The sequence below is a fragment of the Schistocerca americana genome, chromosome 8, assembly GCF_021461395.2.
Source record: "Schistocerca americana isolate TAMUIC-IGC-003095 chromosome 8, iqSchAmer2.1, whole genome shotgun sequence".
NCBI classification, from domain to species: domain Eukaryota; kingdom Metazoa; phylum Arthropoda; class Insecta; order Orthoptera; family Acrididae; genus Schistocerca; species Schistocerca americana.
In genome coordinates this window covers 263,402,312-263,429,126 of record NC_060126.1, presented here as the reverse complement: position 1 = coordinate 263,429,126, position 26,815 = coordinate 263,402,312, and the positions used below count along the sequence as shown (strand labels likewise).

At 43.5% G+C, this 26,815-nt stretch overlaps 1 protein-coding gene across 1 annotated transcript in view; it reads left to right on the top strand.

The window, feature by feature from the left end:
* The first annotated feature begins 18 nt into the window (after positions 1-18).
* LOC124544696 (GPI transamidase component PIG-S) overlaps positions 19-26,815 on the top strand; it is a 58,024-nt gene continuing 31,227 nt past the window's right edge. The window contains exons 1-4 of the mRNA XM_047123335.1: positions 19-324; positions 412-642; positions 717-923; positions 17,235-17,453. Of these exons, the coding sequence (XP_046979291.1) occupies positions 240-324; positions 412-642; positions 717-923; positions 17,235-17,453 (742 nt within the window). The 5' untranslated portion in view covers positions 19-239. The remainder of the gene's footprint in view (positions 325-411; positions 643-716; positions 924-17,234; positions 17,454-26,815) is intronic.

The following is a 26,815-nucleotide window of genomic DNA, read 5'->3' as shown; positions in this document are numbered from 1 at the left end:
GTAAACGCCAAAGGGACACGTAGTTCTTTGGCGGCGAGCTTCACTTAACAACTTTGTTAGTAAATAAACAAGGTGCAAACAGTAAACGTAATGGTTGCAAACTGAGCGAGCTGCGAAAGATTTAGAATGTTGTGAAGTGTTGGAAAATAAGTAGCCAACGGTGATGGCAGAGTTATGTTTATATTTTTTAAGGGCAACATCAAATTAAAGTGTGTCAAGTGCTTCCCTTTTGAATTATTATGACTGTCTCGAGCAAGGAAGGCGAAACAAGCCGCGGAGGACCCTCCCAAAACAACAAAATTAGTGACAAGAAGGACAATGACGGTAAGATATTAGCATGCAAAAACATTGTAATGCTTGATCTCCATTAAAACTAATTGCATTTTAGCACTGAAAATGTCAATGTTTTAGCTATTTACAGGGTGTACTCGGCTTTGTCATTTTTCTTCATGTTAATTGTTGTTGGATTTCCGTTGTGGTGGAAGACAACTGAAGTACACAGAGAATCCCTACCGTACACAGAAATTTCGTCGCTTAACGATTTGAAGCTTTCGTTCCATGTTAATGCGATTGTTAGCACTCTTGATAAAAGCAGAGGAGAAGATTTCATCAGGGAGTTGAATAAACTGTTTAGAACGTCAGGTGAGTTGATAAAAGTTTACATAATATCTTAAACACGGTAGTGAGCAAATTCTTACCTGTATTTCATTTTGTAGAGATCTACAACATCAACTTTACTTGGGTGGCTGCAGATAAAGCTCTTTTGGGTAGTATGAAAAGTATCACAGATCTCGAATTGTCATCAATGAGTCGCTTACGTCCTGGGGAAATAAAGTTACTTGAGATACCTGGGCTGTCAAGATTCAGCCCAGACCAAATTTTGGTTGGTCAGAGACGGAGCATCTATTTCAGCACTGATGCAAGTAAGAACCTATTTGTTATTTTATTTTATAGACTAATAGGACAACTACTACAATAGAGAACACACTGCTCTAATTTAATAACAATACAAGAAGTGGTTGACAGGTAGGGAAGCCTAATGTTTACATCCTTAACATGTTTAAAAATGCTAAGGGGAGCCCCATGCATAATGTTTATTACATTCTTAATATTAAAATGTCCTATTTTTATGCATAAAATATTACTAATAAAATATGATTACAAGAAAGAAGAGCTGTGGAACAGGAAGTTCAGAAATGATGGTTGGGTGATCAGTTACATAGTAAATGGATGAGCAACCACACTTTGTGCACACGAAATCTTAAAACCCGTGTCACATCCACCTTACCATCGCTTGAAATTGATAGCGGGTCTGCAGATAAGTTTATCTTCTAAATTTGTGTCATAATATGAAATAGGGAAAATGTCAAGAATTATAATTAGTAGGTAGGGTCGAGGCCCCAGTTATGGCCACATTAAGGGCAATTCGATATACACCACATTTTTAGTATAGGAAGAAAGTATACAAATTACTTAAAAAAATCGTATCTATTGCTTCAAAGTCTACACATTACAACCATGTAGAAACAAATATTCTAAGTTATTTAACAAAAACAGAAAAAAATATTGAAAAATAAATGGCGCATTTCCCCAGTTTTGGCCATGTTAACCCTACCTATGGCCAGTTGTTTCCCCACTTATGGCCACTTCATATTATAATAAAACTATGGCTAAAATAATTGTCAATCCATGTGCCAGAAAGTAATTTGTGCTTTATACAAGTATATAAGACAACAGACAACAAACATACATCAAATAGGTAAAAGGTACAGAAACTGAATGAACAGAAAAAAAAATTCGTTAGGCAAAGAATTGTCCCAGTAATTACTTAAATCAATTTCCACACAAGTTTATTTCTCACGAGTATCAATGGAACCAGGGAACTTTGTTTTTGAAGATAGTTTCACATTTTCTGGTATTTCATCTTCATCTCCTTCTACATAGTCATCGAAACTGCTTCCATTGTCCGTCCATTCTCGTTCCTCGGAAGACCTTGTTGGCCTATCACTTAACTCTTGTCTGTTTCTTGTTTTCCCCCTTTTTACGTGAGATAATGCCAAGTGCTGCTCTTTGGACTTTAATTCCTTCATAGCTTCTCTCTTCCTTTTTTCCTGCTCCTTCTCCTGCTTCTCTTTTTCCTTCAGTTCATGATATTCCGCCCACTTGTCACTAGTCACAACAGTGGGTGTATGTTCTTTCTTTCTCTTTGTGCCTCGTTGTTTAGGTTCTGGCCAAGTGATAACACTTTCAAAAACTGTTGCTAATGATTTTGGTGGTGTCACTTGGATACACACTGGAGATGGACTATGGTTGGATATTGGAGTACCTGAATTAAGTGAAATACTGTTGGGGGTTGTTGATATATCTGCAGGAATAAGACTGTTGGTGGGTGTTGAAGGAATATCTGAATTGCGTGTTGAAAATATGTCAATATTATCAACATTTTGATTAAGTCTGTCTGCGTTTTGTGAAACATTCTCTGTTTGATTATCTTCAGAGGGAGGCGCTATGCTATCTGTCAGAATGTCATCAGTGTTACCACTAGCACCATGCATTTCAACCTCATCAGCTATTTTTCTCCAGAACTTGAAAAGTAATAATGCTTCTTGATTTCCTTCCCACTCATGATTGCTTCTCTTGGTTGCTCTGAACTCATCTAGAAGGACAGGATCAATTTGCTTTTCTATGTATGAGAAATGTCTCGGAAGTTCCTCATTTGTCTGAACTGTGGTTGAGGCTGGTATACTACGAACAACTATCTTGCTGTAATCTACATTGTTCACATTAAATGGAAACAGACCAGTGGCCCTGAAACCAGCACGAATATTTGCCACCATTTTAGGTTCTGTAATAATTTGTGACAGAACAGAAGGTACATCAGATTTTGAAATTTCAGTGCCATTATTTTCAAAATGCCATTTCTGAACAATCTTCTTCCACATTTTTTTCATAGGTCCAAAGACAGCTACATCTAATAGTTGCAAGATGTGTGTAGAATTGGGATGGAGAGCAACTAGAATGATCTGATTTTCCCTACAATATCTGCTCAAATGAAGTGTCAAATGAGAGCAGTGCCCATCTAAAAATATTACTACAGGCCGGGGAATTTCAGCTTCTTTCAAGAACAGATCAAATACATTTGTTATATACTCAAAAAAACTTTCACCTGTCATCCACCTATTTTCTGTTTTTCCAATGCCCCAGTTTGGAGGAGCTGCTTTCACCAATGATGCTGGAATCCTTGCATATTTGAACAGTGTTAAGGGAGGAGCAACTTTTCCAGCAGCATTCACTGCAAACAATGTAGTAACGTTATCTTTGTCAGAGTTACACGACTCTTCATAAACATGATGGCCACGAGGACCTATGATTAATTCCCCTTTAGGAGCCAGAAAAAAAGAAGTTTCATCCATATTAAAAATTCTATTTGGGTCATTTAACACATCCATATCATTTAAAGTGATGGATACTTCTGAAACCAGTTTATTATTTTCTCTTCTGTAACAGAACCTCTAGACATATTGACATATTCTGCATGTTTTTGTGACAGAACCTTGTGCCTCTTAAGAAATCCATAATAGGCTAATCGAGGAATGTTGGATACAAGTTGTCAGCATTGGCAAGTAACATAGGAAACATGCTATACACACTGTAAACAACATGGTGACTATAATTTTATTGGTGATTTTTTTCAAATGGGCTAAGCTACAGCTCTTTCTGCCATCATAACAGTTTTTTTAGTATCTCAGTCATTGGTTTCACCAACTCACAACCAAATTGTCAACTTCTAACCTAATCTACTCGTCTGGCGAAGCTGCAGGTCCATGAGTAACGACTTCCAATTTTTTTTGCTTTCACATTTGTTAGCATTGCCAGCTAACAACAAAACTGTGAATATGTGCACCAAAAGGTGGCATGGCAGCAGCCATCAACATTGTCACTGACCAAAGCTGATGACTTGTATTAAACATTCCTCATCACCCTAATTACTGTGGCACAAGGATTGCAAAATGCAAAATCTTTGTCTTAAGCGGGGTAGGACGTCAAACGGGCTGACTTGGAGCAGGAGAGGCATCACAGGACATTTTAATTTCCAGTGTCTATACTTTTACAAATCAATTCATAAAACTTTGTCAGCATCACTAGGAAGGATTCAGGATTCACACGCATTGCAGTGAAAGTTCGAAAACTTAAAAAAATATTTTTTTTTGCATTTGAAAATTCATCATTTTTTCACGTACTAATGGCTGCATTTGTTGCTATAGGTACACTTTTCTTCATAAGTTATAGAGATTATTCGAAGAAATTTGCACAGCATACATACCGTACTTACAGGTGCATGAAACTCTAGAATTTATTTAATTTATAAAAAAACAAATGAGCTGTAGTATTTTAAACTTCATGTCTAGAAAAAAAACAAGTTTTGTAGTTAATTACCTCAATTTGGAAAATTCTAGAGTTTCATACACCTTTAAGTATGGTTTGTATGCTGTGCAAAATTCATCGAAGAATTTCTCTTATTTATGACGAAAAGTGTACCTATAGCAACAAATGCTGTCATTAGTAAGTGAAAAAAAATGATGAAATTTCACAGGTAAAAAAAATTATTTCATTATGTTTTACAACTTCCACTGCTAAGAGTGTGAATTCTGAATCCTTCCTTGTCATCCTGACAACATTTTATAAATTTATTTGTAAAAGTATAAACAGTGGAAATTGAAATGTCCTGTGGTGCCTCTCCTGCTCCAAGTCGGCCTGTTTGATGTCCTAAGTGAGGATTTAGAATCATATTTCATTAGTGGAATGATAGGTACTGCTTATAGGAAAATGTAAGAGGCCTTTGGACAGACAAGCAGTTATATGAATATGAAGAGCCCAGATGATAAACCAGTCCTAAGCAAAGAAAAAAAAATCTGAAAGGCGGCAGGAGTATATATAGAGTCTGTACAAGGGAGATGAACTTGAAAAGAAAGAGAGGTGAACATAGCTGAAGATGAGATGGGAGATATGGTCCTGCGAGAAGAATTTAACAAGTTCTGAAAGATCTAGACAAAACTACTCCGACTGGTGTGCGAGATGTACGAGACTGGTAAAATACCATCAGACTTCAAGAAGAATGTAGTAGTTACAATTCCACAGCAATCAGTTTAACTATCAGTTTAATTGCTCATGGCTGCAAAATACTTACTCAAATTCTTTACCGAAGACTGGGAAAACTGGTAGAAGTTGACCTCGGGGAAGATGGATTTGGATTCTGGAGAAATGTAGGATCAAGCGAGGCAACACTGACCATATGAAATCTTAAAAGACAAGTTAAGGAAAGTGTGGTGTCACCGCCAGACACCACACTTGCTAGGTGGTAGCTTTAAATCGGCCGCGGTCCATTAGTATATATCGGACCCGCGTGTCGCCACTGTGTGATCGCAGACCGAGCGCCACCACAAGGCAGGTCTCGAGGTACGGAATAGCACTCGCCCCAGTTGTACGGACAACTTTGCTAGCGACTACATGGACGAAGCATTGCTCATTAGCCGAGCCAATAGTTAGAATAGCCTTCAGCTAAGTCAATGGCTACGACCTAGCAAGGCGCCATAGTAATTGATAGTTATCGTATGAATTGTCTCATCAAGAACGCTGTATACAAATGATGGATTAAAGTTAAGTATTCCAGCAGCTACGTACTTTTCTTCATAGCATTCATTAAGTATCCTGTTTCAGACCATCAAGTCCGCCTGCTTTAACTTAACGCGTGCCCTTCAGCTTCCTCTCATTGTGTCTAGGCTGTCTTGTCTAGACACAACAGAAAGGCAACCTTACATTTATAGCATTGTAGACTTAGAGAAAGCTTTTGACAGTGTTGACTGAATAGTCCAAATTCTGATTGTAGCAGGGGTAAAATACTGGGAGAGAGAGGCTATTTACAACTTGTATAGAAACCAGAATGCAGATATGAGTTGAGGGGCATGAAAGGGAAGCAGTGGTTGAGAAGGGAGTGGGACAGGGTTGTAGCCTATCTCTGATGTTATTCAGTCTGTATGTTGAGCAAACAGTAAGAGAAATTTGGAGTAGGGATTAAAGTCCAGGGAGAAGAAATAAATACTGGCCGCTGTGGCCGAGCGGTTGTAGGTGCTGCGCTGCTGCTACGGTTGCAGGTTCAAATCCTGCCTCGGGCATGGATGTGTATGATGTCCTTAGGTTAAGTTAGGTTTAAGTAGTTCTAAGTCTAGGGGACTGATGACCTCAGATGTTAAGTTCCATAGTGCTTAGAGCCATTTGAACCATTTCAAGGAATAAAAACCTTGAGGTTTTCCAGTGATATTGTAATTCTGTCAGAGACAGCAAAGGACTTGGAAGAGCAGTTGAATGGAATGGACATCATCTTGGAAAGAGGATATAAGATGAACATCAACAAAAGCAAAACAATGACAATGGAACATAGTCGAATTAAATCAGGTAATGCTGAGGTAATTGATTAGAAAACGAGACACTTAAAGTAGTATATGAGTTTTGCTGCATGGGCAGCAAAATAACTGATGATGGTCGAAGTAGAGACGATATAAAATTCAGATTGGCAATGGTGAGAAAAGTGTTTCTGAAGAAAATGAATTTGTTAGTACCAAATATAGATTTAAGTGTTAGGAAGTCTTTTCTTAAGGTATTTATCTGGATTGTAGCCACGTATGGAAGTGAAACGTGGACGATAAACAGTTTAGATAAGAAGAGAATAGATGCTTTCAAAATGTGGTATTACAGAAAAACGTTGAAGAATAGGTGGATCAAGCACTTGGAGTCAAGAAATTTGTGGCACAACAAATAGGGGATCAGTTGATTGGAAACATTCTATGACATCAAGGGATCACCAATTTATTATTAGAGGGACATGTGGGGTATAAAAATCATAGAGGGAGATAAATAGATGAACACAGTAAGTAGATTCAGAAAGATGTAGGTTGCAGTATTTATTCGGAGATGAAGAGGCTTACACGGGATAGAGTAGCATGAAGAGCTGCATCAAACCAGTCTTCAGATTGAAGGTCACAACAAAAAATGGCAAGTATGAAATACAATAAACTCATGGGCAGTCAGATTCTGAGGTTACAGTCTGGAAAACAATGGAACAACTAGTAGTGTCATCCTGTTTGGCTTCATCTGTATGTACTTCATTAAATCATGATAATTTGTTAAAATGTTTGTTCTCAAAAATGTAGATTTGAATGAACAGTTTGTTGTACTTGGGAAGTCTTGGGATTCATCAATATTCTGGGTGGTGCTTTACTACAAAATTGGCTCTGTATATTTGTATGAGACATACCTAGATCTGTCAAATGCTGTTTTGCTTACCGGTATTTACCTAACAATTTTGTCGCTTTTGGGAGATTTCTGTAAAGACGTTCTAAGGTTGCACACATGTTAGTTAATTGGATAATTCCCAAGATCACTTGCAAGCGATGATATCGAGTGTGTGTCTGTCGTTGTGGCAGATGTCGGTTTTGTTTGAACCATTAACAACAACAATGATGACAAAAGATGACAGTAATTTCACTCACCGTACTTGTCATGCAGACAATTCCGCACGTTGTTTATGCTGCCAGGTGAAATCCTTTCTTTGCCATAGTACCTGTTAACATGGAAAGACATAAAGTTCTGTGACAGCAACTGCTTGTAATGTGATTAGGGTGCAAGGTAAGGAGTAAAGTGTGTCAGCGATGAACATTGTCCCTTTCTTAGCCCTTTTGCTACTTAGATCATTTCTGTGCAAGTGATATTCCTATAGCACAAGGATGTCAAAAACCTTATGTGTTTCTTGAAGGCATGTACACATGAGTCTAGTTCCTAATCCATGTGGTTTCTGAAGCCTCTTAAATTCTACTTTGGTATGTCCATTACCTGTTCGTGAAGCTTTCATTCCTCTCTTTCCCTTAGTATTTTGGTGGGGTGTGCAAGGCTGTTGGAAATGAGCTAGAGGGACTTGATAATGATGATGATGATGATGATGATGAAGTCCCATACTCCTTGACAGAGCGTAGGGGACGATGCGAGAGACGCGCACCGCTGTATTAGGCAAGGTCCTAGCGTAGGTGGTTTGCCATTACCTTCCTCTGATCATAATTGGGATGAATGATGGTGATGAAGACGACACAAGAGCACCCAGTCATCTCGAGGCAGGTGAAAATCCCTCAACCCGCTGGGAATCGAACCCAGGACCCCGTGTTCGGAAAGCGAGAACACTACCGTGAGACCACAAGCTGCGGACAGAGGGACTTAGTGGGTGCTTCAATGTCACCGCTTCCATTTCCAAACCTCAGGAAAGCTTTGCTTCTTGGGTTGGGTACAAGTGATCAGTAGCCCACTTGAATCATTGGGAGAGTTTTTAAAGAATTAATGGACTTCACTGGAATCACACAAGCAGCTAGAGTAAGAGAAGTCTATCCTGGCAGAGCTCCATGTGCCAAGGTAAGCCTTGTACAGCTGAGATCTGGCAGGTTCCGCAGTTGTTGCCCACTAACAATTGTTTCATATCGTTCCTCACATCAGTGTGCAACTCACCAAGAGATTAATGGCCTTGCTTCTATAGGGATTTGTACCATCCTAGTGAACAGAGTTATTAAGCCGAGATCCCCATTTCCTGTGACACACAATGTTTCATGCAGTTGTCAATAAAGCATGTCCAGAGTTCATGGTTAAAGATTTTTATGGCACCCACCAATTCCCAGATCAGGAACACCAGGTTCACCAAACTTATACTCGGCCAACAAAGACTGAGCTCGCTGAGGTGCTCGCCATTTGTCACGACCCAGGAATTACATGTAGCTAATCGAATGCCATCGATGTGGTGAGCTTTACCCACTAGGCCAGGAAGATAGCAAAGAGTTCTGACAGCATAGAGTTGTAAGTGTATAATGAGAGAATAGTAATGATAAAAAGAGGCGAAGTAGTTGTGTCAGATCCTGATGTAGTTATAACTGAGTAATCTGCAATTTAAAAAAAGGGGGGAGGGATTGGTTGATATCTAAAAAGTTGCAAGATATTTGCCATAACAGTAGAAATAATTTTTTGACACAAGATTTACAGCTGAAATGAGTATGAAAAATAATGTGACATGTATGTAGTCTCCTATCACAAAGTGTCTCTGCAATCATTGCTCGTATCTTCATTAACTGCAGCCGAGCTACTTCACATTGCATCACATTCATTTACTTTGACACATTGTAACCAGGCCCTCACTTCCCAACCAAACACAGACCTGGGATTTCAGTACTGATCAGTCTTTCCCAGTAACACCCATCCCAAAAATATCTTTTTGTATGACATTAGTTGACTTCAACAACTTGCACCAAACTATCTCCTCCCAACCTAACATGGATCTGAGGCTTCAGTGCAGCTCAGTATGTCACCACAACCATTGTTCTAAAAAACATAGCAAAGATAAATATTGTTGCCAGGTTGCTGTCAGTTTTAAGGCAACTTTTCATGACTCAACACAAACATGAATATTCTAAAATAATATGAAATGATTTCAATTTTTGTGCCCAAAATACATCTCCTATTTTCTTGTCTTTCATTGATTACGTAAAATGATTCTCCCATTGGCTGCATAAAACTGACACGTTAATCTAAGTACCTTACAGGAAAAGCGACCTGTCTGGCACTGCCGTTGTTCTGGACTTTAGCCTATACTAGTCAGGACGATCAGTCTTACATCTAATTGTGAGGGGGTGAGAGAGAGAGAGAGAGAAAGAGAGAGAGAGAGAGATGGGTGGTAAGCTGTGGACATGCTTTAGTGGCAACAATTCAGTACAATTGTGGAGCATTGGATAACACACCAAACAGAAATCTCTTGGCTTAACTTTCTCAACCTCAAAGATGGTAGAAACCTACATCTGAAAATAGTCTATCTAAAAGTGTGTTGCACCTTTTGGGGTAACTGCCACAAAACTACTTTTATAAGACTTGCTTAGGTATATGGGCTCTGTCTGAATTAACTTCTACTTTCCCAATTGCATCTACTAATTACCATGAAAAAACACTGCCAGTAGTTTAGATTGGGCCATTGGGTGGGAGAAATACCAAACTTAACAAATTCTTGGATAGTTAGAGTGACTAGAGATAATATCTCTCTGGTAGCTGAAAATACACATAATGGAACAGTTGGTGATTTTCAGAATTTTGTTTTGTTTTGTTATGGAGATACACAGATGGTTAATCCTGGTAACTAATCAGTACAAAAAGAAATTGTATAATTATTTAGAATATTTTCAGTAAACCTACTAACCACCAACAGTACCTCAATTTTGACGGATCTCATCCCTTTCACACCAAAAATCCCTCCCATACAGCTTGGCCACCTGGGGCCAGTGTAACTCCACTGATGAAAACTTCCATGCTCAGTATACTGAGGGTCTCACCAAGGCCTCCACAGACAGGCACCATCCCCCACACCTAGTCTGCAAACAGATCTCCCATGCCATTTCCCCTCACATCCTCCATCCTCCCACCACCCTCAAGAGCCAGCCACAAAGGAGTATCCCCTTGTCACCCAATACCACCCAGAATTGGAATGACTGAACCATGTTCTTTGTCAGGTCTTTGATTATCTATCATCATGCCCTGAAATGAGGGACATCCTACCCAAGGTACTCCCACCCTACCCAGTATGTGTGAGCCAGTTGTGTGCTGCCCTCTCATGCCCTAGTCTGTGAAATCGAGTGCTCAGCTGTCTGCTGTGTGCCACCTCTACCTGCACCCCTAGGTAGCCCATGGACGGCTCCCCTCTCTCCCACAAGCTACTAGACATTTGCCCCCAACCCACTCTCCGCCTCCCACCTCTCTCCATCCCTCACCCCCACCTCACCACAGTACACTCACTGTGGGCCAGAAAAGAGCTGGCAGTTGAATGAGCACAATGTAGGAACAAGTGTGTGTGTGTGTGTGTGTGTGTGTGTGTGTGTGTGTGTGTGTGTGTGTTGTTTTTTTTTTTTTCCCTACAGCTTGAGAAAGGAATTCCATTCTCAAAGCTAGCCAAATAAAGCTCTGTACCTTTTGTGTGTGTATCTGTCAATGACACAGTACTTCTGTCTTTAGGTGAGCCGTCTCCTTTATTCGTAAACAATTTGTTATTCTCAACCAGAAATTTCCATACATTATTATATTTACAGTATGATATTTTTGCAGGAAAATTGTACACCCAGTGTTTGAAGTGCATAATACTGGCATTAGCTTTCTAAGCTCTACACGTCACTCCTTGTGAGGAGATGCTCACTGAGTTTTTCAGACAGGATGACATGGAGACATAACAGAGGTGTGCCAACATGGTCCTGGGATTAAGGTCATCTGCAAAAATGTTTGGTGTGTGCAGTGATAAGTGTTGAGAGAGTAAAGCTAACTTCTTTCAAGTATGTAAATACTTAAGAGCATTGTACCTTAGGTATAACCCAGTGAGGTAGTGCGTTTGTTAAGACCCTGTCCTCAGATTTGAGAGGAGGAAGGCTTATTCTCTCTGCAGCAATCATGATTAGATTTTCTGTGGTTTTCCTAAATCACTTCAGACAAAAGATGGGTGGTTCCCTCAACAAGGCCATAACAATCCGACCTCTTCCCATTAAACATGTATTCATATACCTCTGTTTATGACTTAAATTTTTTAGCTGACAAATCCCATTTCAGAATAAATTACCATCACCATCACAAATTGATTCTTTGTTTCTGAATCAGAATGGAATGAAATGAAATGAAGTCCCATGCGTCTTTACAGAGCGTAGGGGAACGATGTGGGAGACCCGCACCGCCTTACTAGGCAAGGTCTTAATGGAGGTGGTTTGCCGTTGCCTTCCTCCGACCGTAATGGGGATGAATGATGATGATGAAGACGACACAACAACACCCAGTCATCTCGAGGCAGGAAAAATCCCTGACCCCGCCGGGAATCGAACCCGGGACCCCGTGCTTGGGAAGCGAGAACGCTACCGCGAGACCACGAGGGGCGGACGGATCAGAATGAGTCACCACTATTTAAAGTCCTGTCACCAGATCTGAAACTAACATTTATTTTTTTGGCTACGAATACTTCAGATAGATCACAGCAGGTTTCTGCCATTTTCTCAGCTGCTGTGAAATTCACTTTAAACAAATTTTCTATGCTAAATTTTCCACCATCTTCTGTAAGATATTGTGATTACAGTTCAGTTACACAGCAAGTTCATCGACTTTGATGTGTTTTTGTGAAATAGGTGGTACATCCAATGACAGTTCATTTTGTTGGTCACAGTAGATAGTCTTTCCCTACACTGCTTGTGTTTAATATGGATTCTGGAACATATTTGTAGAGGAAAAATCATTCCAGTTATGTGTGCAGTTTGAATTATTTGGAATTCATTGCAGCAGGTTTCATTTACTCTAGATAGCATATCTGTAGATATAGCTTAAATGCTGGGGAAAAAGTCTGGAGCCATAAGACCATACCATAATGCTTCATTCTTTACATTAAATGACAACTGTCTCCACACAGCCTATGAAGCTGAAATCTGTCAGGGAGAACATTCAAGTGCCCTGCCCTCCCCTGCTTGAGATACTGACTGATCACAATGGAATTGACCCTACCATGCTGTAGTGTCTTGGAAATGAATCAAAAGAAACCCACATAGAATGTTGTATTGCTAGCAGCGCAAGTTACCATTTTGCTTAAGTAGGTAATTTTGGTCAACTTAAATGCAAGTGCACACACACACACACACACACACACACACACACACACACACAAGCACACGCATGCCTGCAAAGGTGTGCTTTACTGCCAGGAGGCATAATATTCGTGGACAGCTCCACAAAATTGGTTTTCAAGGTGGTCTACATGTATTCATTTTGTCTTCCCTAGCCCACTGCTTCCTCAAGAGATGAGTTATACTCCTTAACAGACTTGAGAAGGGGCATTGTGTCCCTGAGAGAAGTGTGTCAAGTGTAAACCTTTGGCATTGCCATCACTGTTGTATGATCTCCTCCCAATCCAGTATCACTTGCTAGAGATTTAAATTTTCTTTGGAGAATATATATGGGAGGGCCTATAATTTTATTTTAAATGTTTTAGTGACATTTTTATTTCACCTGATTTTGTTTTCCATGTGTCAGAAAATACTTCTGCTAACACAATTATATTCAAATTTCATACAGCATTGTGTACAATTCACTATTAACTCTGGGTAAAATTTCACGTACCATGTCGGCAGCTTCTCCACTGTGTGTTGCAGCTAGTAACAGTTTGCGCAGTGGAAGATGGGAATTGGACTTCAACAAATTATGTTTTGGGTGATTAGACAAGATGATGGAACCAATGTGATCATGAAATTACGTGGCGGTATAATGGAATATATTATCCAAAATATTGTCATATAACACGGAATGTTCTGTAAAACCAAAACTGTATTCTTAGGTTCCTGCGTAACGACAACTACTGAAATTGGAACATTTCAAAAATACCTCAGTTTCTGAGTAACCAAAACCTCTGAAAATGGGATGTTTCAAAAATACCTACAAAGTTTTTGAAATGGTCATTGGGGTATGCTATAGATTAGTCTGTTACCACAGCCAGTTTTCCTCCAATTTACATTCATTGGCTTCGCCAACTTGCAAATGAACTATAAAACTGGAATACAAAACAGTATCCCAAGAAATCTTGTCATAGTCTGAGAAACATGCAATACAAGAAATACATATGAAAATCAGGAACCCTTCTTATATCACAGGTTAACCAGATCAATAATCATCTGTCTTGCACTATTTGTTTTGAGAACAAAAGTAATCAGTTCTTATCGTCTGCTGTAATGACTTATTAGATTTAACTATTTTATTGGCTACTGTATATTGTCCCCTGACTGGCTATGGCCAGCAGAAACAAACTGCCAACAGCAGTATGCAGTGGAAGAACCCCTGGATGCTGGAGTTAAAGATGGATTGCATAGGTTAGAACTATGTGTTAACAGTGTAGTTCTTCTTGGCTAATAAAGATGTTATTGAAGTCAACAAGAAACCATTAATTTTTACCAGATCCTAAAATAGATCATTTGTGGTTTCATGCCAATTAATTTGCCCAAAAATGATTTTATTGTTCACCATATTATGGACACAGGAGGATTATTGTAAAACTGATTTGGAGCAGATACTACTTGTAGCAGCCATGATTGGTGCTTGGAAAAACAGTGGCATTTCTGAAGCTCCTTGAACTTTGTTGTACCAGTAACAACCAATACTGCAGCGCGCGCGCGTGTCCATTATTTCACACTGTTGCGGTTGAAACTCCAAATCTTCGTATGAAATTGGTAGCTGATATTTCACTTTGATTAATTTCTCCACAGTGAGGGTTACATTAGCAAACATGCACAAAATTTCACTTCTGTTAATGCCACAATATGGCTTTATCCTAGCAGAGGCTAACAAGTTAGCAGTTATGGAATAATGTTAACAGTTTCTGTATATTGTATGGAATGGGGTGCTTACTGGTACTGTATCTCAAACTTTTCCTGGTTACTTACAGAGGGGGGAGTGGGCAGTGAAAGAAGCAAGTTCTGTCCTTCACATCTACTGCTGCAGAGAGAGAGGAACAATGTGATGGAAACAAGCTCCACCTATCTAATTCAGTTATGGTACAACACATGCACTATGTCTTTGGCACTAAGAATTAGTACAAAAGGAGAAGTGATCCATGAAACTAACAAATGCTTTAATATTTTGTGAAAGTGCTTTATTGATATGTTTGTTTCAATATTGGCATTCTAGTGCCCCAAACGGCATCTATAATGGCACATCAATGCCACAGATGTCATATCAGTTCACACAAGCACAGATTTTCTGAAGCTATTAATAATTTCCTCTCCGATCACTCCATAACTGTCTCCAAGTAGTCTTAAAGACCTAGAATTACTTCCTCACACTTTTTGTGAGAAACGTGCAAGACAGTGTAGCATAAATTTTATTATCTCCTGTAATGGCTAGTACAACACTACATACTGTGTTATTGAGTGTGACTAGATACAAACACTTATCACTGAAAGTCTTCTGGCTACTGTAGTTTTTTACCTCTTCAGAACTAATGAGCCCAATAATCAGGAAGAGTTTGATAAATACACTCCTGGAAATTGAAATAAGAACACCGTGAATTCATTGTCCCAGGAAGGGGAAACTTTATTGACACATTCCTGGGGTCAGATACATCACATGATCACATTGACAGAACCACAGGCACATAGACACAGGCAACAGAGCATGCACAATGTCGGCACTAGTACAGTGTATATCCACCTTTCGCAGCAATGCAGGCTGCTATTCTCCCATGGAGACGATCGTAGAGATGCTGGATGTAGTCCTGTGGAACGGCTTGCCATGCCATTTCCACCTGGCGCCTCAGTTGGACCAGCGTTCGTGCTGGACGTGCAGACCGCGTGAGACGACGCTTCATCCAGTCCCAAACATGCTCAATGGGGGACAGATCCGGAGATCTAGCTGGTCAACCTTCTAGAGCACGTTGGGTGGCACGGGATACATGCGGACGTGCATTGTCCTGTTGGAACAGCAAGTTCCCTTGCCGGTCTAGGAATGGTAGAACGATGGGTTCGATGACGGTTTGGATGTACCGTGCACTATTCAGTGTCCCCTCGACGATCACCAGTAGTGTACGGCCAGTGTAGGAGATCGCTCCCCACACCATGATGCCGGGTGTTGGCCCTGTGTGCCTCGGTCGTATGCAGTCCTGATTGTGGCGCTCACCTGCACGGCGCCAAACACGCATACGACCATCATTGGCACCAAGGCAGAAGCGACTCTCATCGCTGAAGACGACACGTCTCCATTCGTCCCTCCATTCACGCCTGTCGCGACACCACTGGAGGCGGGCTGCACGATGTTGGGGCGTGAGCGGAAAACGGCCTGACGGTGTGCGGGACCGTAGCCCAGCTTCATGGAGACGGTTGCGAATGGTCGTCGCCGATACCCCAGGAGCAACAGTGTCCCTAATTTGCTGGGAAGTGGCGGTGCGGTCCCCTACGGCACTGCGTAGGATCCTACGGTCTTGGCGTGCATCCGTGCGTCGCTGCGGTCCGGTCCCAGGTCGACGGGCACGTGCACCTTCCGCCGACCACTGGCGACAACATCGATGTACTGTGGAGACCTCACGCCCCACGTGTTGAGCAATTTGGCGGTACGTCCACCCGGCCTCCCGCATGCCCACTATACGCCCTCGCTCAAAGTCCGTCAACTGCACATACGGTTCACGTCCACGCTGTCGCGGCATGCTACCAGTGTTAAAGACTGCGATGGAGCTCCGTATGCCACGGCAAACTGGCTGACACTGACGGCGGCGGTGCATAAATGCTGCGCAGCTAGCGCCATTCGACGGCCAACACCGCGGTTCCTGGTGTGTCCGCTGTGCCGTGCGTGTGATCATTGCTTGTACAGCCCTCTCGCAGTGTCCGGAGCAAGTATGGTGGGTCTGACACACCGGTGTCAATGTGTTCTTTTTTCCATTTCCAGGAGTGTAGTATGTCTTCTACTGTGTAAATACTTCAGGGTAGTAAGTGCTGATTTGGAATCTGATAATACAGTGAATGTTTCCTCATTTTATTGTTAAAGAAGGGATACTTCTGATTAGCTTGTTGATACAAGGTGTATCTGTAAATGTCAACAGATACTGGATGATCCTTATAAGATTTTATTCGACCATTCAGTATAAGAGGAGAGGGCTAGTATGGCAGGGCAGAGGGTGTTTGTTGCAAGATAATACTTGACCCCGAGCCACATAAAAATGCTGAGGCTTCCTAAGTTTTCATTAGAATGCTCTGAATCATCTTGCCCATAATCTCAACTATACAGAAACTGATGTCCTTGTCTTGCATCATTTTGAAGGAGCTGTGGCCAGAAAATGTTTTTCAACTGACTAGGGAAGAAAGTTGTGTGTGAGGGGTCAAGGAAGTTGGCAGTAAACATATGCCACCAGCATACTTTAGTTGATACTCATCTCACCAAATGCATGTAATGTAATAGGAATTATGGGAAAAAGCATAGTATATCTCTGTATATGACATTTGAGTTTCATGAGTAAATATACAATTTTCTATGTATGAAATGAGGTTTAACATTCTTGTATGCAATATTTACAATAATTATTGCCTCATTGTTTAAGCTATACAGTATATTTGTGCTGTTATGGAAGGTATCAACTTTAGAAGCTAGTAAAATACGTTGGATTCCAGGTCCACTACGCATGCATGATGTTCTTCACAAGTGGCTGTTGCAGGAGGAGACACTTGTTCAAACTATGAAGTCCTTGAGTTCACAGACTGGAGAGAGAGACTATACCAGCCGTTACAGGTTGCCGCCTGCTGAGGGCTACAACCTGCTTGTCACAGCAGTTAATCCTGATCCTGAATCTTTAAATACCAGCCATTGGGATTTACCTCAGGCAATAAGTGGTAAGTTGACAGTAATTGCAGGTTCTGCAGTTCATAAATGGCAACAGTGTTCTGTTGTTGATACTTTAAACAACTGGATGTATTTCTCTGCCTGCCAATGATTTGTCGAACTGTATGTCTGAAGTTCCAAATTTATATACATTTCAGTGTTTTCTATAACTTATTCTCCAATACTGAATGACAGGTACAGTAACAGTTTTTTAATGTTGCCTTTTTGGTGATTTTCAGGTAAAGTAAAAGTGTTGGAGCTGAGAGGAAGCTAATCATTATAAGCTACGAGCTTTTTGCCCACAAATTGTCCATCACACACACACACACACACACACACACACACACACACACACACACACACACACACATATACACACACGAGAGAGAGAGAGAGAGAGAGAAGCATATTTCACGCATATCTGTATACATATTTCGTTTGTGTCCGTAGCGAATTTTACTCTGCAGTTTCATCTGGATACTGAAGAAACTGTTTGATTCTTCACTGTGTTGTGCAGAACATGTTTTGTTAGTGAACATACCGTTTCTAATTACAGCAGACCTCCACAACACTGAATTATTATAAGGATGATGTTGCCTGTGGAGATATAGCACATATGAAAATTTTAGAAACTGCGAAAAGAGAATGGTTTGTGAAGTGAAAATCGTAATAAGAACAATAAAGGACGGAATAGAAAGGACTGCTACCTTTATCCTGAGAGCTAATACCTTTATTGTATGATTGCATTGTCCACTATTACTCGAATACATTAAGTCAGGTTTTCTATACCTCAAGGTATGATATACACTCCAAATCCAGTGAAAAGTTACAAGCACTGCAAGATTCATCCACATCTACGCATGTACTTCATACCAGTATTAACAATTTAGTCCTAGTCCATCTATGTATAAAGCAAGTGGCATGATTCAGTGCAGGCCATAATTCTTGCTGTCTCCTTCTCATGATCACTACTTGAGATCTCCGAAGGGCACAATTGTTGCACAGTTATCCTCAGATACCAGTCCTCTAAATACATCCAGCAGAGTTTCACACCTTTTGTCCATAGATTTTCATTGTACTTCCCTTGACATATCTTTTTACACTCGTGGTTGGCCAATATTGACCTGTAAGCAGTGCATCTCTGAACTCATTCATTGTCCAATGTCACACCTACTTGATAAAGATTCCAAATGCTGTAGCGGTAATCCAGAATTAGTTGCATTGCTGCCTCATGTACAGTTTCCTTTACAGATCACTACACTTTCCTAGAATGCACACAATAAAATTAAATCATTTGTTCATCTTTTACACTAATGATTTCATGTGTTCATCCCTTTTCATATTGCTTTGCAGTATTACTCATACTCCATACGTAGAGCCAAAATTCGTATGTAATTACATTTTTATTTATTTATTTTTTTATTCCACATACTTAAAAAGTGTAAATGTTTACGGGATTATGTTGCCACTCTTGGTATATTTCATTTTATTATAACATATCTGTGTAATTATATGTTTTTGCGGGCTACTCTCTGGACAATATCTTTATTAGGCCTGAAGACAAGAAGTAAATTATTTTTTAAAATCTGGTTATATTGCAATAAAAAAATAGTTAATTTCACTCGAGTTGGATTATGGAAGAACGTTATTATGCTTAATTTCCTAACAAGGACCCCTGGAGTGCGAGGTTGCAAAAGGCCAATGATGTTTGTGGCATTTAATGCCCCACTTATTGTCTACAATGCAGCCACAATATTGTTTGCCAATGGCAACAGGGGGTGGGACTGGAGGTATGCAGTGGTGAGCACAGCATGAAGATACAAAGTGTAGTTCCCCCCTGCGGGTCCGGGGATTAGAATAGGCCCGAGGTATTCCTGCCTGTCGTAAGAGGCGACTAAAAGGAGTCCCTCCCCCTCAAGGGGGTAGTTAGCGCCTGCGTCCGGAGACGGACGGTTCCACGACCTCTATTTGTGGTCATTTTGCTTTTTCACTTCTCGTTTCTTCCTTCCTTTGGTTGGTTCCTTTCTTTGCTCTTCTCCACCTCACTGTCTTCCTTACTCTTTCCCTTGTCTTCTTCTCCTTGCCTTCTCATTGCCTTCTTCTCCTTGCCTTCTCATTGCCTTCTTCTCATTGCCTTCTTCTCCTTGCCTTCTCTGGTCTCCGCCTCGGCGTTTGAGACAGTCTGTCTCTCTCCCTCTCTCTCTTCTTTTTCCTCTTCTTCCTTCCTCCCTGTGCACGCCTGAAGGCCGACCCACGCGTTCGCACGCGTAGCCGGTGACGGGGTAACGCGTAATTCCCTGCCATGGGTAGACATGTAAGGCACGCACGTACCCCTGGTAAAGGCCAGGCCCAGGGAGGGGTGATTGCCTGAGCTGATACCTTCTGACCATGCCGATTGGTCCCTCTGTCTGTTTCTCGGAAGGTGTGACCTGAGGTGTAAACATTCACCTAAGGCGGGAGTGCCCTCTGAGAGGGTCCCCACAAGGAAGGAGCGCGCCATCGGAGACGCTGGCAATCATGGGGGATTCCTCCGTAATGGATTTCACTCCATCTCTCTCGACTTCTGCCCAAAAACGGAAACATGACCAGCCACCAGTGACAAAAGTACTACCGCCTGCCCCACAGTTCCTCGTCGTTTCTCGATCTGAGGACGGAAAGGATTTTTCCTCTGTCAACCCTTTCGTTATCCAGAAGGGCGTAGATGCCATAGCCGGATCTGTCAAATCTTGTACCAGGTTGCGTAACGGTACCTTATTACTAGAAACTGAGAGCGCCTTTCAGGCACAAAAACTGCTTCGGGCCACACTCCTGTACACGTTCCCTGTCCGGGTGGAGGCTCACCGAACTTTGAATTCGTCTTGTGGTGTGGTCTATACTAGATCCCTCGACGGATTGACTGACGAGGAGATTCAATCTTTCCTCGCTGAGCAGGGCGTGACGGCTGTCCATAGGGTCATGAAAAAGGTCAACAATGACCTTGTACCGACCCGGACACTTTTCTTCACCTTTGATAGTGTTAAGCTGCCATCGCGCATCAAGGCGGGCTACGAGGTTATTTCTGTTCGCCCCTATGTCCCGACACCTACGCGCTGCTACCAGTGTCAGCGTTTCAGTCACACTCGACAGTCTTGTTCCAATGCGGCTAAATGTGTCACTTGTGGCAGGGATGCCCATGAGGGTGACTGTCCACCTCCGTCTCCTCGTTGTGTGAACTGTCAGGTTGACCATGCCGCATCCTCCCGCGACTGTCCTTTCTATAAGGAAGAACGCTGTATCCAAGAAATTCGGGTCAAAGAGAAAGTGTCCACCTCGGCTGCTCGCAAGCTATTGGCTAGTAGGAAGCCCACGCTGCTCCCAGTGGGGAAATACAGTACTGTCCTCGCCTCTCCTCGGACTACCAGGGAGGTGGCAACCCAGACATGCGATCTGACCTTCAGCACCACGGTCGTCCGTTCGGCCAGTGCTAAGATCGCGCGGTCGACGTCTCCTCTTCCTCCCATCACCCCACAGACACCAGCCCCTTCATCAGCTTCTGCTAAGACGAAGACCCCGAAATCAGATGCACGGGCCTTCAAGAAGGAACCGTCCCGTGCAGACTTCCTACGTACCTCGACCTCCCAGCCTTCAACCGGTACTTCCACCAAATGACCTTCCAAGAAGGCTCATAGGAAGCACAGTTCTCCTTCTCCGCCACGGCGCATTTCTTCTCCTGCGCCACCCAGCGGTTGCCGGCCCAGGCCGTCATCCGTTTCGCCTGGCCGCACCGCTGGTAGCCGAACATCTGGCCGTTCACCGGCGGAGGAAGCTCCCCCTCCCGGCCATTTTCCCAAGATGGCCGATGAACCTATAGACCCAATGGATGATGACTGTCCGCCTACTGATAGCGGCGGCAGTGCTCGCTCGAAGCCAGGCCCTCAGCGGCCTTCGAGGTGACCCATTCTTTCATCTTCCTTTTCTTCTTACGATGGCACTTATTCACTGGAATATTTGCAGCTTTCGCTCCAACCGAGAGGACTTGAAGTTGCTGCTCCGCTTGCACCGTCTGCTCGTCGTAGCCCTCCAGGAAACGAAGCTACGCTCATCGATCAAATTGCCTTGGCACACTACACCTCTGTGCGTTTTGACCTACCCCCTGTGGTAGGTATCCCGGCTCATGGAGGGGTTATGTTGCTGGTCCGGGATGATATTTACTACGATCCCATCACGTTGCACACCGGCCTGCAGGCAGTTGCCATCCGCATTACTCTCCCCACTTTTACATTTTCCATTTGTACCATTTACACTCCATCGTCGTCTGCCGTTACCAGGGCAGACATAATGCAACTTATTGCTCAGCTACCTGCACCATTTTTGTTAACTGGAGACTTCAATGCCCATCATCCCCTTTGGGGCTCTCCAGCATCCTGCCTGGGGGGCTCCTTGTTAGCAGACCTTTTCAACCGGCTCAATCTTGTCTGCCTCAATACTGGCGCCCCTACTTTTCTTTCGGACACATCTCACACCTATTCCCATTTAGACCTCTCTATATGTACTCCCCAACTTGCATGCCGGTTTGAGTGGTATGCACTTTCTGGTACATATTCGAGCGACCACTTCCCGTGTGTTATCCATCTCCTGCAGCATACCCCCTCTCTGTGCTCATCTAGTTGGACCATCTCCAAAGCAGACTGGGGGCTCTTCTCTTCCAGGGCGACCTTTCAGAATCAAACCTTCACAAGCTGCGATCGTCAGGTCGCACACCTCACGGAAGTCATTCTCGCTGCTGCTGAATATTCCATCCCTCACCCTACTTCTTCTCCACGTCGCGTACCGGTCCCCTGGTGGACCGCAGCATGTAGAGACGCTTTACGTGCTCGTCGACGTGCTTTACGCACCTTTAAACGCCACCCTACAGTGGCGAATTGTATCAATTATAAACGATTACGTGCACAGTGTCGTCGTATTATTAAAGAAAGCAAGAAAGCCAGCTGGGCTGCTTTCACAAGCACCTTCAACAGTTTTACTCCTTCTTCTGTTGTCTGGGGTAGCCTGCGCCGGCTATCTGGCACTAAGGTCCACTCACCAGTTTCTGGCTTGACGGTCACGAATGACGTCCTTGTGGCCCCTGAGGCTGTCTCCAATGCCTTCAGCCTCTTTTTCGCAGAGGTATCGAGCTCTGCTCATTACCACCCTGCCTTCCTCCCCCGCAAACAGGCAGAGGAGGCTAGGCCACCTAACTTCCGCTCCTCGAATCGTGAAAGTTGTAATGCCCCATTCACCATGCGGGAACTCGAAAACGCACTTGGCCGATCACGGTCCTCCGCTCCAGGGCCTGATTCTATTCATATTCAGATGCTGAAGAACCTTTCTCCTGCAGGTAAAGGTTTTCTTCTTCGTACTTACAATCGCATCTGGATTGAGGGACATATTCCCGCATGCTGGCGCGAGTCTATTGTTGTCCCGATTCCTAAGCCGGGGAAGGACAAGCACTTGCCTTCCAGTTATCGACCCATCTCGCTTACCAGCTGTGTCTGTAAAGTGATGGAGCGAATGGTTAACTCTCGATTGGTTTGGCTGCTCGAGTCTCTACGCCTACTTACCAATGTACAATGTGGATTTCATAGGCGCCGCTCTGCTGTTGACCATCTGGTTACCTTGTCGACCTTCATTATGAATAACTTCTTGCGGAAGCGCCCGACCGCGGCTGTGTTCTTTGATTTGGAGAAGGCTTACGACACCTGTTGGAGGGCGGGCATTCTCCGCACCATGCATACATGGGGCCTTCGCGGTCACCTCCCTCTTTTTATTTGTTCCTTTTTAATGGATCGACAGTTCAGGGTACGTGTGGGTTCTGTCCTGTCAGACACCTTTCGCCAGGAGAATGGGGTGCCACAGGGCTCAGTTTTGAGCGTCGCTCTCTTCGCCATAGCGATCAATCCAATAATGGATTGCCTCCCAGCTGATGTATCAGGCTCCCTTTTCGTGGACGATTTTACCATCTATTGCAGCGCGCAGCGTACACGTGTCCTGGAGCGCTGTCTTCAGCATTCTCTTGACCGTCTTTACTCCTGGAGTGTCGCCAATGGCTTCCTTTTTTCTGCCGAGAAGACGGTCTGTATTAACTTCTGGCGCTACAAAGAATTTCTCCCACCGTCCTTACGACTCGGTCCCGTTGCTCTCCCATTCGTGGAGACAACAAAATTTTTAGGTCTTACATTTGACAGGAAACTTAGTTGGTCCCCACATGTGTCATATTTGGCTGCCCGCTGTACCCGTCCTCTAAATGTCCTTCGTGTTCTCAGCGGTATGTCGTGGGGAGCGGATCGAACCGTCCTACTTCGCCTGTATCGGTCGATCGTCCGGTCCAAGCTGGATTATGGGAGCTTCGTATACTCCTCTGCACGGCCATCCATCTTACGCCGCCTCAACTCCATACAACATCGGGGTTTACGACTTGCGATCGGAGCGTTTTATACTAGTCCCGTCGAGAGTCCTCATGCTGACGCTGGTGAGTTGCCACTCACCTACCGGCGCGATATACTGCTTTGTCGGTATGCCTGTCGGCTACTGGCAATGCCCGACCACCCGTCTTATCGTTCCTTTTTTGATGACTCTCTCGACCGTCAATACGAGTTGTATGTCTCTGCCCTGCTACCCCCTGGAGTTCGCTTTCGTCGCCTCCTTCAACACCTTAATTTTTCACTCCCTGCAACCTTTCGAGTGGGCGAGAGCCACACGCCACCTTGGCTCCAGGCTCAGGTTTGCGTCCACCTTGACCTCTGCTCGCTCCCGAAGGAGGTTACCCCCGGTTCAGTCTACCACTCCCGTTTTGTCAAACTTTGTTCGAAGTTCATTAATATGACCTTCATTTATACAGATGACTCTAAGACCAATGACGGGGTCGGGTGTTCTTTTATTGTCGGGGCACAAAGTTTCAAATACCGGCTCCATGGCCATTGTTCGGTCTTCACAGCTGAGCTCTTTGCCCTCTACCAGGCTGTTCTTTACATCTGCCGCCACCGACATTCTGCATATGTCATCTGCTCCGATTCCCTGAGCGCTATCCAGAGCCTCAGTGATCCGTACCCGGTTCACCCTCTCGTGCACCGGATCCAACGCTCTCTTCAGCAGCTGGTGGACGTCGGTTCTCTGGTTAGCTTTATGTGGGTTCCTGGCCATGTCGGTATCCCTGGGAACGAAGCTGCAGATGCCGCGGCCAAGGCTGCGGTCCTCCGGCCTCGGACAGCTTCTTGTTGTGTCCCTTCGTCAGATTGTAGCAGGGTCATTTGTCGGCGCATTTTATCGCTGTGGCATGCCGATTGGGCTGCACTTACAGACAACAAGCTTCGGGCCTTGAAACCTCTTCCCATGGCTTGGACGTCCTCCTCACGCCCTTCTCGGCGGGAGGAGGTAGTTTTGGCCTGGTTACGAATTGGACACTGCTGGTTCAGCCATCGCCATCTGCTGACGGCTGCACCGGCGCCGTTCTGCCCATGTGGGCAATTGCTGACGGTCCGCCACATTTTAACGTCCTGTCCGGATTTTAACACACTGCGTCTTGATCTTGGCCTGCCATGTCCTCTAGAAGCCATTTTAGCGGATAACCCACGAGCAGCTGCTCGCGTTCTTCATTTTATCAATTTGACGACCCTCTCTAAGGACATTTGATTATGCTGTTTTCTTTTTTTAATCCTATGCCTGTCAGTCTGTCTTTTATCGTGTTTTCCGTTTCGTTGCTGTTTTAAACTTGTGACTCGCGGTGCATTCCTAACGTAGTCTGGGCGTTAATGACCGTTGAAGTTGTGCGCCTAAAACCACAAAAAAAAAAAAAAAAAAAAAAAAAAAAAAAAAAAAAAAAAAAAAAAAAAAAAAAAAAAAAAAGTGTAGTTGAACTGCTTAGTCAGTAGCTCAGAACAGTGCTACAGTGCTAGTGGTGTTGATAAAAAACAGAACAACGGCAATGATAGACAAAGCAAACATTGTGTTATATCTACAACAGATGCTGAACTTGACATTTCACCAGAAAGGGACCCAAGGAATTCTGCAGAGTGAGAAAGAAGTGGCAGATGAAATATTAGTGTTTTTGTAAGGTGAGTCACTAAAGTGTGTGGCGTCGTATACGCTTGACTGTGCAGACAGTGTACCTGAAGAGTACAGTGATGATGATACATGCTTAACAAGTGAAAGTGATACAGCAACAGGTGGCTCCCACCCTCAATGGGGCTGCCACTTCTTTGGCGGGTTTGTGCTTGGCTACTATGGGGTTTCAGCCTTTGCAGCATGTTTTCCCTTCCATGGTGCGTGTCTGTCCTCCTGCTATTCTTTTGCTCCTCCCTTGGGGAATATGTCTGGGATGTTTTTGGAAATGTGTTCTGCATTTTCGGTAGCTGATATCACAACAGTCTCTCAACTGTTTTTTTCCTGTGTGCTCCTGAAGGCCGGGCCATGCATCTGTCGTGTGACAGGTGACCTGCTAAAGCATAATTCACAGCCCCGTTTCGACAGGTAGGGTTTGCATATACCCCCTGGTACAGGTCAGGCCCAGGGAGGACTGATTGACTGAGCTGCTACCTTCCAAAATTGCCGATTGGTCCCTCTGTCAAGTGTTCTGGAGGTGTGACCTGAGGTGTGAACAATCACCTAAGGTGGGTGCAGCCCCTCTGAGGGCCCCTCCCCCCCCCCCCAGTTGGAAGGATGCTGGCAACCATGGGGGATTTTCTCACAATGAGCCAATCATCATCATCACGGTCAATGTCTATTAAATGTAAACGAAATGAGGCTAACGATTCAGAGAGCCTCCCAGCTGCACCACGGTTCCTTGTGGTTTCATGTATTGAAGACGGTCAGTCCTTTGTTACGGTAAATCCGTTTAGTATTCAGAAAGGTGTTGATGCAATTGCTGACCCTGTAAATCGTGCTCTTGTTTACGCAGTGGCATGTTGCTTTTGGAGACTACTTCTGATTCTCAAGCATAACAACTGCTTGCAGCTTTGCTCCTCCATGGCTGTCCTGTCCATGTTGAGGCCAATCAAATGCTGAATTCTTCCCATGGTATTATTTACACTAGGCTGCTCAATGGTCTGACCGAGGCAGAAATGCAAACATACCTCTCTGAGGAAGGCATCATTGCAGTCCATCTGGTGATGAAAACGATAGATGCATCCTTAGTACCGAGCGAGGTGGCGCAGTGGTTAGCACACTGGACTCGCATTCGGGAGGACGACGGTTCAATCCCGTCTCCGGCCATCCTGATTTAGGTTTTCTGTGATTTCCCTAAATCGTTTCAGGCAAATGCCGGGATGGTTCCTTTGAAGGGGCACGGCCGATTTCCTACCCAATCCTTCCATAACCAGAGCTTGCGCTCCGTCTCTAATGACCTCGTTGTCGACGGGAC